We start from the raw sequence: 15,619 nt of genomic DNA, 5'->3' as shown, positions 1-15,619 counted from the left end.
TTACTGCTCCAATTGGCCCCATCATAGATCTATATACAGCTTTCTTTTGCCTGCATTCCTTCCTTCCTTCCTTCCTTCCTTCCTTCCTTCCTTCCTTCCTTCCTTCCTTCCTTCCTTTTCCCTCACCCTTCCTTCCTTCCACCCCCACAGGCCCTTCCTCCCTCCACCCAGTATTATTTTGGCAAATAGTTCACTAAATTTATTTCCAGACATGGATAATTTGCATCTTTTTGAGGATTAAAAAAAACCTATGGTCAGGGTACCTTTTTTAGAAGCCCAAAAAAGAAATATAGTAGGATTTAGTTTAAAGCATTCCATTTTAAAGCATGGAAAATATGACATTAATAACGTTGTTTTCATTGTCATTCTTTTAATGGAAACAATTTTGGGCCTAGAAGATCTGGTTTTCAGTTTTGGCTCTGCCACTTACTAACTTTGACCTTGAACAAGTCATTTAACTTCTCTGAGTTTGTTTCCTCATCTCTGCCAGGTAATTATTTCTGCCAGCCTCATGGTCATGTGTATCAAATGTGATCATGGATGTGAAAGTTCTTAGTACACCATATGGCACTATGCAAGGGTGAGATATTTTATGGGGAAGCAGAGCTAGCATATGGTTTCTCAAAATTCGGAATCTAGTTAGAGACGGGACTTACACACAAGTTAAAATAACAATTGAAAGTATCCTACTGCCTACAAGGGATAGAGGTATTAAATGTTATCAGACATAAGAAAAAGTGCATGATCATGTAGGATAACCAAACTCAAAATTAAAAGGACATTTATAGTATTTCTTCCATTTATTAATTTATTTATGCCATAAATCCTTATTCTATACCAACTCTGTGACCAGAAGCATCATAAGTGCTGGGGATAAAGTAGTGAAATAGAAAGCCTAGATTCTTGCTCTTGTAGAGTTTGTGTTCTGGGAGGGAGAGAGAGGGAAAATAAAAAGTAAATAGATAAACATTATGATTTCAAATACTGTGAAGTGCCATGAAGAAAGTAAATGTAGATATGTGCTAGAGCTGATGAGGAGAACTATTCCCATTATGACTCTTGCTATATTACCTTTTTACTTAATTTTTACTATGATAAGACACACATAACATAATTTTTATTAATTTTCATCATTTTAAGTATACAATTCAGTAGAATTAAGTACATTCACAACGTTGTACAACTATGACCATTATCCATTTCTAGAACTTTTTCATTATCCCAAACAGAAACTCTATATCCATTAAACAATAATTCTCTATTTCTCCCCCTACCTCAGACCCTGGAAACCTCTCTTTTATTTTTCTTTTTATGATTTTGCCTATTCTAGATATCTCACATTATTGGAATAACATTTGTACCTCGGTGTCTGGCTTATTCTACTTAGCATGTTTTCAAGGTTCATCCATATTGTAGTATGTATCTAGTATGTATCAGAATTCCATTCCTTTTTAAGGACAGATAATCGTCCACTGAACACATACACCACAGTGTTCATACTTCGACAGTATTACCTATTTTAACATGATTTGGTTTGGGGTCTAATTTACAGAATACTTTTCAAAGCACTTTAATATCCATTGTATGTGGCGAGAAGAGTGTTGGTTTAGGGATTATTGGTTAAATTGTAAAATCATAGTGGTATCTAGCACATTTGGTTTGTGTAATATTCTATCTGATGTGTCTTAAATTCTCGTTCCCAAAAATGAAGTGAGGGTATGTAAATTGGAAGGAAGTTAGGTCAGTAGTTTTCAGCAAGTATGAAATGGCAACAGCTGTAATTCAGACCAGTCTTACTCCCCTAATGTAGGACTTTACTCTGTGTATTTGGAGCAGTTTTTGAAAATAGATTCAGGTAATAGGCTTCTACCACCACCTTGAGACATAATTTGACAATCTAATAAGTCTTACTGTTGGGAGAATTTCTCAAGATGAACATTTAACCCCTGACTTGGCTTTGCAGTGTGATTGCACCCTGCTGGAAACATACCTGCTCTGCGACTGAGAAAACCAAATTCATCCATAAGGAAAACATCAGGGAGAGATAGAAACAGTTGATGTCAGATAAAGTAGAGTTAGTGCATGTTAAATGATTGATGTTGTTCAGAAAAGGAAGTCCCAGATATTGGGAAGACTAAAAACATAAGACTTAAGAAGGGGCTGAAATCTTGTTGCAGAAAGAACAAACCAGAAAGCAACACATTATAGAGCTTACTGTGTAGACAGAGGTTTATAGAACACGGTGGTTGATGCTTTGCTTCTTAATCAGTTGAGTTCACAGCTGTTTAAGCTATTAACTGAAAGCTGAGCATAGTACTTTGCTATATTAAAATCTGATAATGTTCTGCTCTTCCCTCAGAAGGAGCTCATTAAGATATATGAAGTTATACGTAAATATCGAACACAAACAAGGGGTGTATATAAAATGCAGTTAGAAAAATGCATGCATCCCAGGCTCACCACCTTTTTCATCATACATCGTGAGGTTGATGTGCTTGGAGTTAATATACATGGTTGTCCGACAATCTTGGCTAAAGAATTATTCTTAGAGCAAAGCGTGGACTCTGGTGAACTCTTGATTGGACAGCCTTTTCTTGGACCTCTTTCTATTGGTTTCTGTTGAGTATGTAGAGTGGCATGCTTTTCAACACATAGCTGTTACTTCTTTCATGGTTCGTTTGCTTTTATAACTTTTGATTATAATGTTGAAATGTGTTAATATTGGTGCTCTTGCAGGGATGGTTATATGAGGAGAGACCTTCACTGATACAACTTTAGCCTTTCAGTTCACTTACCTCACAGAAGGTTCTATGTTGTGCGGAAGGTCTGTGTTGTAATGGCTTTTTGGTAAAAGTGTGTTATTCTTCTGAATGTGAGAATACGTGTCCTTCTTATACCACAAACTTCATCCTAACAAGAAACCCTTGGGATGCCTGGTGGCTCAGTCAGTTAAGTGTCTGCCTTCAGCTCAGGTCATGATCCCAGAGTCCTTGCTCAGTGGGGAGCCTGCTTCTCCCTCTGCCTGCTGTGCTCCCTCTCTCTTTCTCTCTCTCTCTGACAAATAAATAAATAAATAAAATCTTTTTTAAAAACCGTCAAGATTAATTTCTTTCCTTTTTCTCATTCTTTCACTCCTTGGCCAGCATAAGGGAGAAGGAGCTGAGGTGGAATAGATTTCTTCTGTGGCCTCATTTCCCAAGAGAACAAGTCCACTAGAGTACAAGGAAAAAAGTTCTTAAGTAGTTCCAGGGCTAAGAGTAGACAAAAAGTTAGAACTGATTTCACGACCATAAATTATTTATTAATTTTACAAGTTTTATTAAATAAGGAAAGGAAATATTTTATTTTGAGCCCTGTATGTGGACCTTAGATGTACGTGCAGAGCTGGCTCTGTTTTTACTATCCACGCCCACAGAATTAACTGGTAGACTTGTGATTTAGCCACATATGATAGGAAGTTTTCTTTCTTAGTCTAGTTAGTGATACTCTACCCAACAATTAGGAAATGTAGCCATCTCTATATCGTGCAGGGGGGTGCTTTGTGAGTTGTCTACAAACTGCCTGTCCCCCACAACCTGTTCCTGGCCATCGTGTGGCGTAGCGTCATCGCTCTAATATGGCGGGGGAGGCAAATCCAAACTGTCCTGGTCGTTGACATTTTTGCCTGATGTTTTTACAGGAGAAGAGATTGGATATGAAATGAAGCTTTGTGTTGTCTAGATTTCAATTACCCAGCCCTCTTCTTTCATAAACATCATCAGTGTGTCATCATTTGGTGGTCCACATACATTTTATATTACATGGTATAAGCGAGGCTTATTTACAATTAAATGGCTTTAGTACATTTTAAGTTTTAGCTCGATTACACTCAAAGTTGCTTGTGGTTTACTGTTTGACGTCGCATATTGCTTGTTACAGGTGGTTGAGTATGAAATCTCACTTTGATCATACCATATAAACACACTGCCTTTTGTATATTTTTAATTTAGGAAGAATAGATTTGGATCCCAGAAGCAATAGTTCATAATTTAAAAAAAATCAGTAAACAAATGGTAAGGATAGGACCACTGAATATGAACAGAAATGCAGAGAAAGAATGTCACTTAAGGTTAATATGGTGAAGTGCAAAGACCTATGAAATTTAAGTTTGATGGACACACTACCCTCAAACTGTCTAAAGCCACTGAGAAAGGAGTAAATGCCTCAATAGGACATGTAAAAAGGAAGCACACATCTTTAGTTCTGGCCTCTTCATGCCTTGTGGTACTTATCAGCCAGATATGGAGATCAGTCAACTGGGTTTTTCTTATTTAACGAAGAGTTAAGAAGAATTTTAAATGACTACTATATTATAGCAAACATTTATAGATTGCTTACTATGTGTCAGGATCTGCTTAATGCTTTACATAAATGAACCCATTTACCTTCCCAACAGCTCTTTGAGGCAGTTATTATTATTATCCACATATTATAGAAGAGGAAATAGAGGCTTTGTGAAATTAAACAGCATGTCTCTAACAGCTGGTAGGTAGCCAAGTCTTGACATCCATGTCTGACTTTAAACATGCTCTTAATTGCCATACTATACTAAATATGCTATATTTTTAACCACATAAACAATTCAGAATCTTCAAAATTGGCTAGCAGAACTGCAGCCAAATTGAAGAAATCGTTTTTAGTCATCTCTTCTTGAGTCTGTATGCAGAAAATAGTCAAAAAACAAATAAATTTTCGTTATTTTAGTGTCTACTGTCCTCTAAAATTCTAAGCTTATTTTTTCTTTAGACAAGAATGTTTCCACTTAGAAGTCAATGTTAGTTTCTTGCTTAATATATTTGAAAACTAGGGTAGAGTCAGCAATTTTGACAACTAACATTATAGGACACCCAGTGAAATGTGAATTTCAGATAAAACTGATTGGGGGCTAATTTCCAAAATATATACAGAACTTCTACAACCATTAGCAGAAAAGAAAAAAAAAAAGATTAAAAAATGGGTAGAGGATCTCAATAGATATTTTTCCAAAGAAGACATACAAATGGCCAATAGATACATGAAATGGTACTCAACATCATTCATCATCAGGGAAATGCAAATCAAAACCACTGTGAGATATCACCTCCCATATGTTAGGATGGCTATTATAAACAACAACACCACTACCACCACCACCAAATAATAATAATAATAATAATAATAATAATAATAATATGTTGGGGAAGATGTGGAGAAATTGGAACCCTTGTATACTGTTGGTGGGAATGTAAAATACTACTACTAATAATAATATGTGTTGGGGAGGATGTGGAGAAATTAGAACCCTTGTATACTGTTGGTGGGAATGTAAAATAATGCAACCATGACAGAAAACATTATGGAAGTCCCTCAAAAAGTTAAAAGTAGAACTACCAAAAGATTCGGCACTTCTGGAAATATATCCAAAACAATTGAGATCAGGATCAAAAGAGGTATCCATACTCCCATGTTCATTACAGACCTATTCACAATAGCCACAATGTGAAAACTACACAAATATGGCCGGTGAATGGATAAAGCAAATGTGGTATACACATGCAGTGGAATATTATTCAACCGTAGGAAAGAAGGAAATCTTGCCATTTGCAACAACATGGATGGGCCTGAAAGGCATTCTAAGTCAAATAAGTCACACAAAGACAAAAATTACATTCTATTTATATGAGGTATCTAAAATGGTCAAATTTATAGAAGCAGAAAGTAGAATATTGGTTGCCAGGGGACAGGGGGAGGAGGAAAGGGGGGAGTTGTTCAGTGATTATAAAGTTACAGTTAGAGAAGACAAATAAGTTCTAGAGATCTGCCGTACGACATAGTGCATGTAGTTAGATACGGTGTTGTGCACTTTATTTGTCAAGACGGTGGATCTCATGTTAAAAATTCTTAACACAGACACACAGACACACACACACCCCCAGCAGAGGGACACAAGGAAAATTTGGGGGGTGATGGATGTGTGTATACTTAGATTATGGTGATAGTGTCCAAATGCATCAAATTGTATACATTAAATATGTGCAGTATTTTTGTATATCGTTAATATTTCAACCTGTAAAAAAAAAAAGATACATTCTAATTTAAATTGGCATTCTGTATTTTATCTGACAAGTGTAACTAAAGTTGCCATTCCTGATGTAGCAATTCCATTAGGTCTAATCTCAATAGACTGGTGTCTGGTAGACATTGGACACTTAATTCTGGAAGCGTTAACTTACCTTTCATCAGACTATGCAGTGTGTATAAATGATAAAAGGTGTACCATGTAAAGATTGGTCATTTTATTTATAGCCCACAGTAATGAGATATAATAGTTTTTCCTTTATCTGGTATCATGGCCCTAGGTAATTAAAAAAAAAATTTCCAGATTACCAAGAGCTAGCACTTCATTTTAGCCTTTTTCAGTGCACACCTGCCTGAAATGCACCATGTACTTTTGGGACCCATTACAAGAGTGTGGAGCATTGTTCATCCACTGTCTCAATGAGGTCTGAGCCAGTGGACAGATCTGGATTCAAGACTCCATTGCCACTTAGGTCTTGCCTTCGAATTACTCTTTCAGATTCTAATGTGTAATCTGGGGATATTAAAGCATGCAGAGCTTAGTTCAAAGAGGTATTGTGAGGATTTAATGATACATTAAGCCAATATATTTTAAGCCAGTATTTTTAAAGCTGTAAAAATATATACAGTAATACTAGTAACTTCAGTTAGCATGCTATGCTCTACTTATCTCTGCAAGCATTTGAGGAGTATTTGTCCTTACACCTAATGATCCAAGAATGCTGTGTATTTACAGATTTGATACCTATTCTCTATTATCCCTATATCACTATTCATTTTGTAGAACTATCTGAAAACTCTGTTCATTAGCTCTACCTCCATTTTTAGCCTGCTGCTTAATATTCTCACCTTTTAATTCGGTAGACTTAGGATAAATTCCTAAAAGTAGGTTCACTTCTCACCTATGATTAAAACACATGAGCTCTTTTATTTGTTGCTCAAAGACTTTTTTAATTTTCCACTCACTCCTAGCCAGGAAGCTATGCTCAAATATTAATAATATAATAGCTACAGTTTCCCTGTCTTCTCTATTCTGGTTTGTGGAAGACGCTTTATATACATTGTTTTTATTTCTTAAAACATAGTATCCATGCCTTCCGCATGTGGGCTTTGAGAGTCAGAGTTGTTAACAGATAAGTGGATTTATCAAGTTGTGTGGTAGAGCCAGTATCCCACTCAGGCAGGCATTGTTGACTTCTAAGCCCATGCTCTGAGGGAAGGACAGTAGAAGAAATAGTAACACCTCTGATTTATCATATATCTCTTATTAAGTTCAAACTTACATGATTTCTTGTTTATTACAGTAATGTTGCTGCTTGAGAAAATAGTGACATTCCCATTTTATAGATAGAAAAGGAGAGTAAGTAATTCTGTTGTAGTAACAGACACAAAGCAGTGCAGGTGTCTTTCTGGTGTTCTGAGGAATCTCAGGTGATTCAGCACCTGAGACTGGGGTATTTGTCTGTTTGAGATATTAGAGCTTGGAATCTAGTTATTTAAATGATAATGTATTTCTGTTTCCTATCATTATGGCCTATAGTTGGCAAAAGTATTTGGAAAAAATAAACACTTTGGCTTTACATTGCTAGGCATAAAGCAGAAGTGATTCCTGGGTTTTTATACCCACCAAAATTGCAGTATTGTGGCAAAATGAATGGAAATGTAAAATTTGGGTGAAGGAAGAAGGCCGTTGTTGTTCTCAAATGAAGCTTGTATTTGCTACCAGGCAAGCCTTAGTTGGAAACCACTGGAGCTTTTTTTGGCTAAATCTCCAGGGTTGACTTAAGTGGATCAAATCCCAAATGTAGATTCATCATGAAGCATCGATGTATCCAATAAAATGAAAATTTTAAAGCAATTGTTTTAAATCAGAAAGAGTTGAGAAACTGATTAAGATTCCAAAATCTTTGTTTTGAAGTTAACTAAGGAAAAAGAAGCTCACCATATGACTGGCATATGAAAATGCAACTCACTAAACTTGTGATCATACTTTACAAGATGCGAAGTCCAGATTCTAGTTGCGTCCGCAGGGAGATTTTAATTTAAATGTATTTGGTAAGCGTGGCATAAGTACCATACTGTGATGATGCAGGATGTAAGACGAAAAATGAAAACAAAGTAAATAGGAATAATGACAATGTCTAGAATCAACCACCCCAGCTTCTGGATGATATAACACATAGTGTAGGATTATTGATAGAGATACACAATTGTCTCTTAAATTCGTTACTATACATTCTCATATATGCAAAATACTTTAATCTTTAATCTCAATGTTGGTATTACTGTCCACCCTAAATATAATTTGCTATTTCAGTAAATAACTTGGATATGATAGATAGAGTCATAGTATTTGTCATAAGGTGCTAGTCAGGTTTGGCATGATTTTTGGATAAAACCAACAATGCTGTGAAATTTGTGGCCTTAGATGTCCTATTTAGTAAGGTTTTTCTAATCATCTATCAGCAAATAAAGAATAATTTAGTTTTGGAAGGCACATTTGTTTCTGTATAAAATACGGAAATTAAAAGTAATAATAAATAAAAATACCAACACTCTGATAACAATATTGTAATAATAAATTATACTTGGAGAACATGAAAGTGTACAGAAACTTTACTTCATACTCTACCCTCACTTTGGTATCTTTACCTTTTCTCTTTCTTCTCACTCCTTCCCATTGCCTTGTTCAAATCTCTCTGGCTACCACTCCATCTTACTTCTCTTCTCTGCATGTTTCTTAAGAGAGCAATCTGGTCTCTGTTTCCCTTTCCTTGTCTCCCACTCAGTCTCCTTCTTTCTTCATCTCCTCTCATTCCACTACTATGTACACTGTTTTTGCCATCGGCGTTCCTAGCTGCTGAATATAATAGAAATTTAATTGTTTAACTCACAAGAAGTAATGAAAGTTCTTCATTAGAAGGATTCATTTCTTTTGCTCTGATTATAAAATCCATACACTCCTTCCTTCATTGAATATGTATTGATGTTTTATGTTGCAAGTCTTCTTTGTGCTGGAGCAGTGATTAATAGATAGGACCTGCCCTCATGGAAATTACATTTTAATGGGAAAAAGAAGAAAATAAACACTAAACATGTATAAATAAGTGAATAAGATAACTTCAGATTACAATAAATGGAGCAAATTCTACAGGCTAGTGGGAGCAAGAGAAACTTTGGGGTGGGTTTCTCCAGACTCTGGAGGGCAGGCCGGTCAGGAGGCACCCTGTGGAGGCGATCATAAACAGAAGCTCGCTGTGCAAAGAGGAGACTCTAAGGGAGAGCTAGTGGGTAGTGTAAGGTGTGGAACAAGCTTGGCACGAGGGTGTCGGTTTGCACCCTCAGAAGTTGCCTGGGTGAAATCTACGACTGGCTCTATGCATGGAGGGCAAGGAGAAAGGGAAGAAAGGGACAGGCCCTTCCAGATTGGCAGGTGGCAGGTTTAACAAACAGGGAAACTTGCATAGGAGACTTGTCTTGGGTGGCCACAAGCGGAGTAGATCTCTGCACCCACCTGCCAGGCTCTTAAAAGTATATAGAGAATCCTCATTAGTGTTCCATCACCTATACCATTCCAGATGGTCTCAAGAACACCTTACGCTCTCTGGAGTATGTCCTTGAAAGAGCTTCCAGCATATACATGGTACATATAAATGAACATTTCAAGGACGGGGGCGGGGGCAGGGGCAGGGGGCGGGGGGAAGGAGCCTCTGACTGCTTGTATCCAGCTCATGAGTCAATGACCAGTCATGTCCTCTCGATGACCTCCCCCCACAAAGGGACAGAGCGAAGGCCAGTGTGGCTGCAGTGTAGGGAAGGAAGGAAACAGGAATGTGAGGTGAGGTCAGAGAGGCCAAGGGGGGAGACGATGTTGGGCTTTCTTTCCAGTAAGAAATTTAGATTTTACTCTTGTTTCAATAGGTAAGTAAATTCTGGGATTTAAAGCAAGGAGTTGGGTAGAGTAATAGAATCTGATTTAAATTTTATAACATCATTCTGGTCCCTGTGAGGAGAAAATTGTGTTATCAATTGCAGCATTCCACCGCAAGGGTAAATTCTCATACTAGATTGCGCTCTTAAAACCCATGCCAACACTGGGTTGGTATAAATATTAGATCAACGTAAAGAGTCTTAAAAAGACTTTTATATATATTGTCTTATGTGGCCTTTATTTCCACGTCAGTGTTTTACCCTCAAGGACGTTCCTCAGGGGTGCTTGGATTCTAGGTCTCAGCTTTTAGCTCCTTTGTATATAAGGCTTCCCCCCATCACCCTCCTTTCCTCCCATCTTCTCCTCTTTAGATGAGCTAAACTTACTTTCTGTTTTTATGGGGAAATGATTTATCTACTAGCATAATAGTTTTTCAGTTCTTGCTAATTTACAATTAAATGTACTTTTCACATGGGTGGGGAGGCGGGTTTCACCATCATTCAAAAGACTACATCTCAGAGAATGTAACTGAAACATGTCATACAAAAGAAAGGAAGGGGAGAAAGTCTCAAGGTTTAATGATCAGTCTTCTACTTTGACAACTTTTCAACACCCTTCACCGCCAAGGTTACCGTTGCTCAATTATCCTGTTTGCAAGCTGCGGCCGCTTGAGGAGCAATTTCAAGGTTTCGTCCGCTGTGTGTATTTATCCTTCAGTTTCCTGTTTCTTCTTCCCTCAGGTTTTGCTGTTAAAAAAGTCACCTACATTTTGGCATTTTTACAGATGAATGGGACAATTCCGATAGTGCGTTTGGCCCTGGACTGTGGTAGACATGTTTAAACTGGAATCTGGTGGTTACACACCGAATGAGAAGTGAATAATGCCCCCTCCTCTGTGCTCTCTTGGAAGGTCAAGAAGAAATGGACCATCGAGTTTTTCTTCTTTTTGATAATGTGCCTTTGTTGAAAGCCCTCCTTCACTCCATTACACTTCAGTTTGCTCGAACTTTATGGTCATTTAAAAATCAGAATAAAACATATTCCAGATTGGATTCCTCCCTTTTTCTTCTTTCCTGGTGTGCCCTTTCTGGTCTCCCCCTACTCTACCTATCTCTCACACTCTTCTTTTTGTTTGTCCTTTCCTAATTTTATCCTAAAGAAATGAAACATACTTGCTTCCTCCTTATGTTGACAACTACACAACATATTTGGCTCTAAGGTACCACCAGCAATTAGCAAAGAATCCTTTTCCAGCTACTTACCTGCCCCTTGGGTCAGGCCCTAGATATTCACAAATGTGTGGAGCACAGTCCCTCTTCAGGAATCTTCGATGACCGTGAGGAATGGAGATAAGTAAATGGAAATCATAGTAGTGTGGCAAGTGGCTGGCGTGCATAAAGAAGGGTGCTCAAACTGGTCCTGATCCAGTTTGAAGGACTTCTAACCTGAACCCTAAACAGTGAACAGAAGTTAGCATTAATGAGAGTGAACTGGGGGGGTGGAGTGGATGGCTGATATGTTTCAAGTGACGTGGAAATGAAATTTAGCTGGAGGACATTGAGGAAATGTATTGAAGTTAAAATATTAACTATGAGTATGTGTGGAGAGGGAGATGGGGAGGAAAGGCAGAAAATAAGATTTGAGATAGTCTCAAAAATGTTTAACTTTGATTCAGGGTTTTTTTTTTTTTTTCATATATCTTGCTGAGGGTTAAGGGTCTTTTCTTAATATGGAGGGGAGTCTTGTGAACATTTTAATCATATAAAGGGTGTCTCATGACCATAGTTACATATTTGGCTGCACTGTATCCCATTCAGTCAACAGTATTAGGCACTTACTGAGTACTCAATACTACAAATGTATTCATGAAAAAAGGCAGACGCAGACATTGTCTTCAGTTCCAGAGGCTGACTATATTGGCTGTAAGAAGTCCAGCTAAGAGGCTGTGGCCCATGAGAAATTTTGGTGGTCTGAACTGCAGTATTGCAATAGGGATGAAAATAAGTTTGTATGTTTAAGAGATATTCAGGAAGTAGTGCTGACAGAAGATGGTAATTGACTGGAGGGGTTGGGGGAGGGCTGAGAGGGAGAAAGGCAGGGGTCTTTACACATTTCCACATGTTGAACTGTATTCCCCTTCCTTTCTTAGTCTGACAGCCTGGTGACTTTGTGGGTGTTTCCATTTCCAGATGTCTAGTTATCAGTTTGACCAGCTGTCAGTTCTGTCATCCCATTTGGTGGGTGCACAGTGCTATGGAAAATACAATGGGTCATTGACCTTGTAGCAGAGGCCATTTGCTATGGCAAAGCTATTATCAAGAATTATGCTAAACAGCTCTTCTTGTCAGATGAGTTTTGCTAACCTGTTCACTCTGCTACATGATACGGAGTACAATAAGGGATCGAATGTGGGGGGGCAAGATGGCTAAAAAAATGTTACAGAAAGTAGAATCTCAGAACAAAACTAGTAGTAAAAGTGCTGAGAGTTAACAAAGGCTACATAACGGGTGATGTAAAATGGGTATTTGGTTTTCTGAGAGAGAATACAAAGCCCTCAGAGGCTTCCCAAGAACACTAGTCTCATCTGTGTTACTCGGTGGAGAAAGGTGTCTGGAAAATCTGTACACTCAAGTATACCTCTTGTTAGAAGAGGATCTGGTTATGTCTGTGGAAGCTAGAGTTACACAAATATATTTGTTCCCCCACCCCATGTTGTCCACTAATACCGTATTAACATGTTGTGGAATTGATGCCTCACAGAATGCTCCAAGGGAAATGCTGGACTAACCAAGTAATGATTGTGGTAATGGTTAACATTTATTGAGTGCTTGTCATCTTCTGTGCATAGTGTTAAACTCTTTAAATGGACTATCTCAGTCTTCATGCTGACAACACTATCAGGTGTAGATATTTATTATTAACTTCATTTTGGTGACAACAAAAATACTGTAAGTTATGAAGTAATTTGTCCAAAGTAATATATTCAGTAGGCAGGAAACTAGATTTTAAACCAAATAGTCTAATCGAAAAGGTCAAACACTTACCCCTTTGTACGTTATCTTGACATGTAATAAGACTAAAGTCCATGGAAGGCTTGGTTGCTGTTGGTGTGACTGAAACTCCCTTCAATCGTATCATGAATGGGACTGACCTCTCATGCCCCTCAAGGACCAAAGGAACATCCAAACGACTGGAATGTTCTCTGATCTCATAGTCATTGAGCCCTCACACATGCCAACCAATAGATCAGGCATTTCACATGCATTATCCATTAGAGTAGAAGAAACTGAAGTAGGAGATCCAGACGTCAGTGGAGTCTGGACTCATATCCAAACAGTCAGACTCAGGAGTTAGTCATGTTCTTATCATGCAACAATGCCTCCTCGACATCTGAACTGGTACACACAGCTTCTCCAGGCCAAGGAAAGTTTGCATATATCTATGCTAAAATATGTAATTCATTTTAATGCATTTATCCGTATGAAAGACTCCTCTTCAGAATTATACAAATTACAGCCATCATTGCTACCCCTGAATCATATTTTTAGAGATGGAATTTTGGACATAACAGTGTGAGGAGAAAGGCAATTTAGAGAATTCAAGAGGAAGAGGAATCAGACTAGGTCCGAAAGTGACCTCCTGAACGGGCCCTAGAACCAAGGCAAGGATCTCTAGGTCAAACAACGGTGGAGGGCAGCGTAGGATTGGAGTCTGAGAAGGCACAAAGTGATGCACATGTATTTTATGAACCTCATAAATAGATACCGATGAATTATATTTTATATTAGTTTCACTGACCCCTTAGCAATGTAGCAGCTAATATATAAAGAATTTAGAATTAGAGTAAAAATTCAAACCCAGAATTTAATTAATTAATTTGTTTATTTATTATAGGTAGCTATTATTATATTAGAACATTGCTTTGCTTTCCTGTATTTTTCAAGTTGCGTATTCAACTTGAAAATGTTCACCTGCTATTTTTCATTCTGTTTTTCCATTTTTCTCCTACTTCTGATACAGTACAGAACAGAGGATTCCGACAATATTAAAACATCTGTGTGTCTCTACTAGTGGCATTGTAAGAAGCATTTGTTCCACGTGGCTTTTTTTTTTTTTTAAAGCACATTAGGAATAATAGATTTGAAATAAGTTTATTCTGGACAGGAATTCATTTAACACATTTTATCTAAACTGTTTACTCTGACCGTTTGACTTGGCATTGAAGAAGGAATCTTCTAGAAAAAAAGAGTAAGATAAGTCACTTATTTAAAGATTATTCAAACAACTGTGCCTTGGATTTTGTGAATAAGTTAAATCTATATTTATATGGAGAAAAATGGTAATGTTTCCCAGTTGATTTAGGCTATTGTTAAGTGAATGAAGACTGACTGAGGTAGGGCCTCTCTTATCTCTTGCATAGTATCAAGGCACTTTGTTTGGAATACTTCTGTTTTTTCCTCTTTGGAATTTATACAGTGAACAGCATTTCAAATACAATAAATGCCATTTTCAGGTGTTCGGGTGTCATGAAAGCTCTAAATGTATCACAATTAAAATGGAAAAGCAGTGATTTCATATACTTAGGATTTTTATTTTTTTTATTTTATTTCCAGGATGAGTAAGAGATACTTACAGAAAGCAACAAAAGGAAAGCTGCTAATAATAATATTTATCGTAACCTTGTGGGGGAAAGTTGTATCCAGTGCAAACCATCATAAAGGTAAGCTCTTCTGTTTTTTTTTTCCGCTCAGCTCTCCATGGAAAGTGACCTCTTTAACACAGACTATCATGTTCTATCTTCACTGGTCTGTTAGTTTTACTAGGTATGGGTTCCCCCGTGGTAATTCTCTGTAAGTAAAAATGCAGAGAGAGTTATCCTTAATTCGGATTTGATGGGGGAAGCATGATTGTTTCCAGGATTACCGCCATTTCTGCAAATAGTGTTCAAAGAGTATGGAACTGTGACTCTGCCTTTCCCCGTCACTTCCATTTTTAAGATATTGATGCTAAAATGTTTGGTTGACATGTAATAAACATGAGTTTCAAATTGCAGTCATCCTGGGAATGAAGGCATCTTTAATGATCTGTGTCTTAATAATATGTACCTATGTAAATTTCCCCTTCATGCTTTTTGTGGATCGTATTTCTTCATGCCAGAGTACCTCTTTGACCACCTTTTGGACTCTATCCCTAATGTGATATTCAGCAGGCTCAATTCAGAACAGAGTGAGAATATTAGTTTTATACATATGTGTTAAGCCTGACAGTACAGCCCTTTCTGTTCTCTTTCCTGAGCCGAAGACTCAGTATAATGAATAACTACCTTTTCCAAATGAATTGAAATGGGGCTATTTCTGAGCTATTCCTACCATAACCTAGTATTCATAACCTGAATAGTCAATTTAGATTTTTCTGTGAAATAGGGTTTTACAATTCAATTTTCAGTCCTCTGTAAAGTCTAGAGATGAGCAACTTTTAAATTTTATTTTTTGGGGGAAGAGGGAGTTCAGAGTGCCTTGAATTTTGTAACACTTAAATTAGTTACACATGTGCATTTAATTAGCATTACATGGAACATTAACACCAGGGAGA

General features: G+C 37.4%; 1 protein-coding gene across 1 annotated transcript in view; it reads left to right on the top strand.

The window, feature by feature from the left end:
- Positions 1 to 14,452: 14,452 nt before the first annotated feature.
- The window catches only part of TAFA2 (TAFA chemokine like family member 2), a 101,446-nt gene continuing 100,279 nt past the window's right edge, over positions 14,453 to 15,619 (top strand). Inside the window, exon 1 of the mRNA XM_008684369.1 lies at positions 14,453 to 14,747. Within this exon, the coding sequence (XP_008682591.1) occupies positions 14,642 to 14,747 (106 nt within the window). The 5' untranslated portion in view covers positions 14,453 to 14,641. The remainder of the gene's footprint in view (positions 14,748 to 15,619) is intronic.

The sequence above is a fragment of the Ursus maritimus genome, unplaced genomic scaffold (assembly GCF_017311325.1).
Source record: "Ursus maritimus isolate PB19 unplaced genomic scaffold, ASM1731132v1 scaffold_21, whole genome shotgun sequence".
NCBI lineage: Eukaryota > Metazoa > Chordata > Mammalia > Carnivora > Ursidae > Ursus > Ursus maritimus.
The sequence above is the reverse complement of the archived record's forward strand: the minus strand, read 5'-3'. Positions and strand labels throughout refer to the sequence as shown.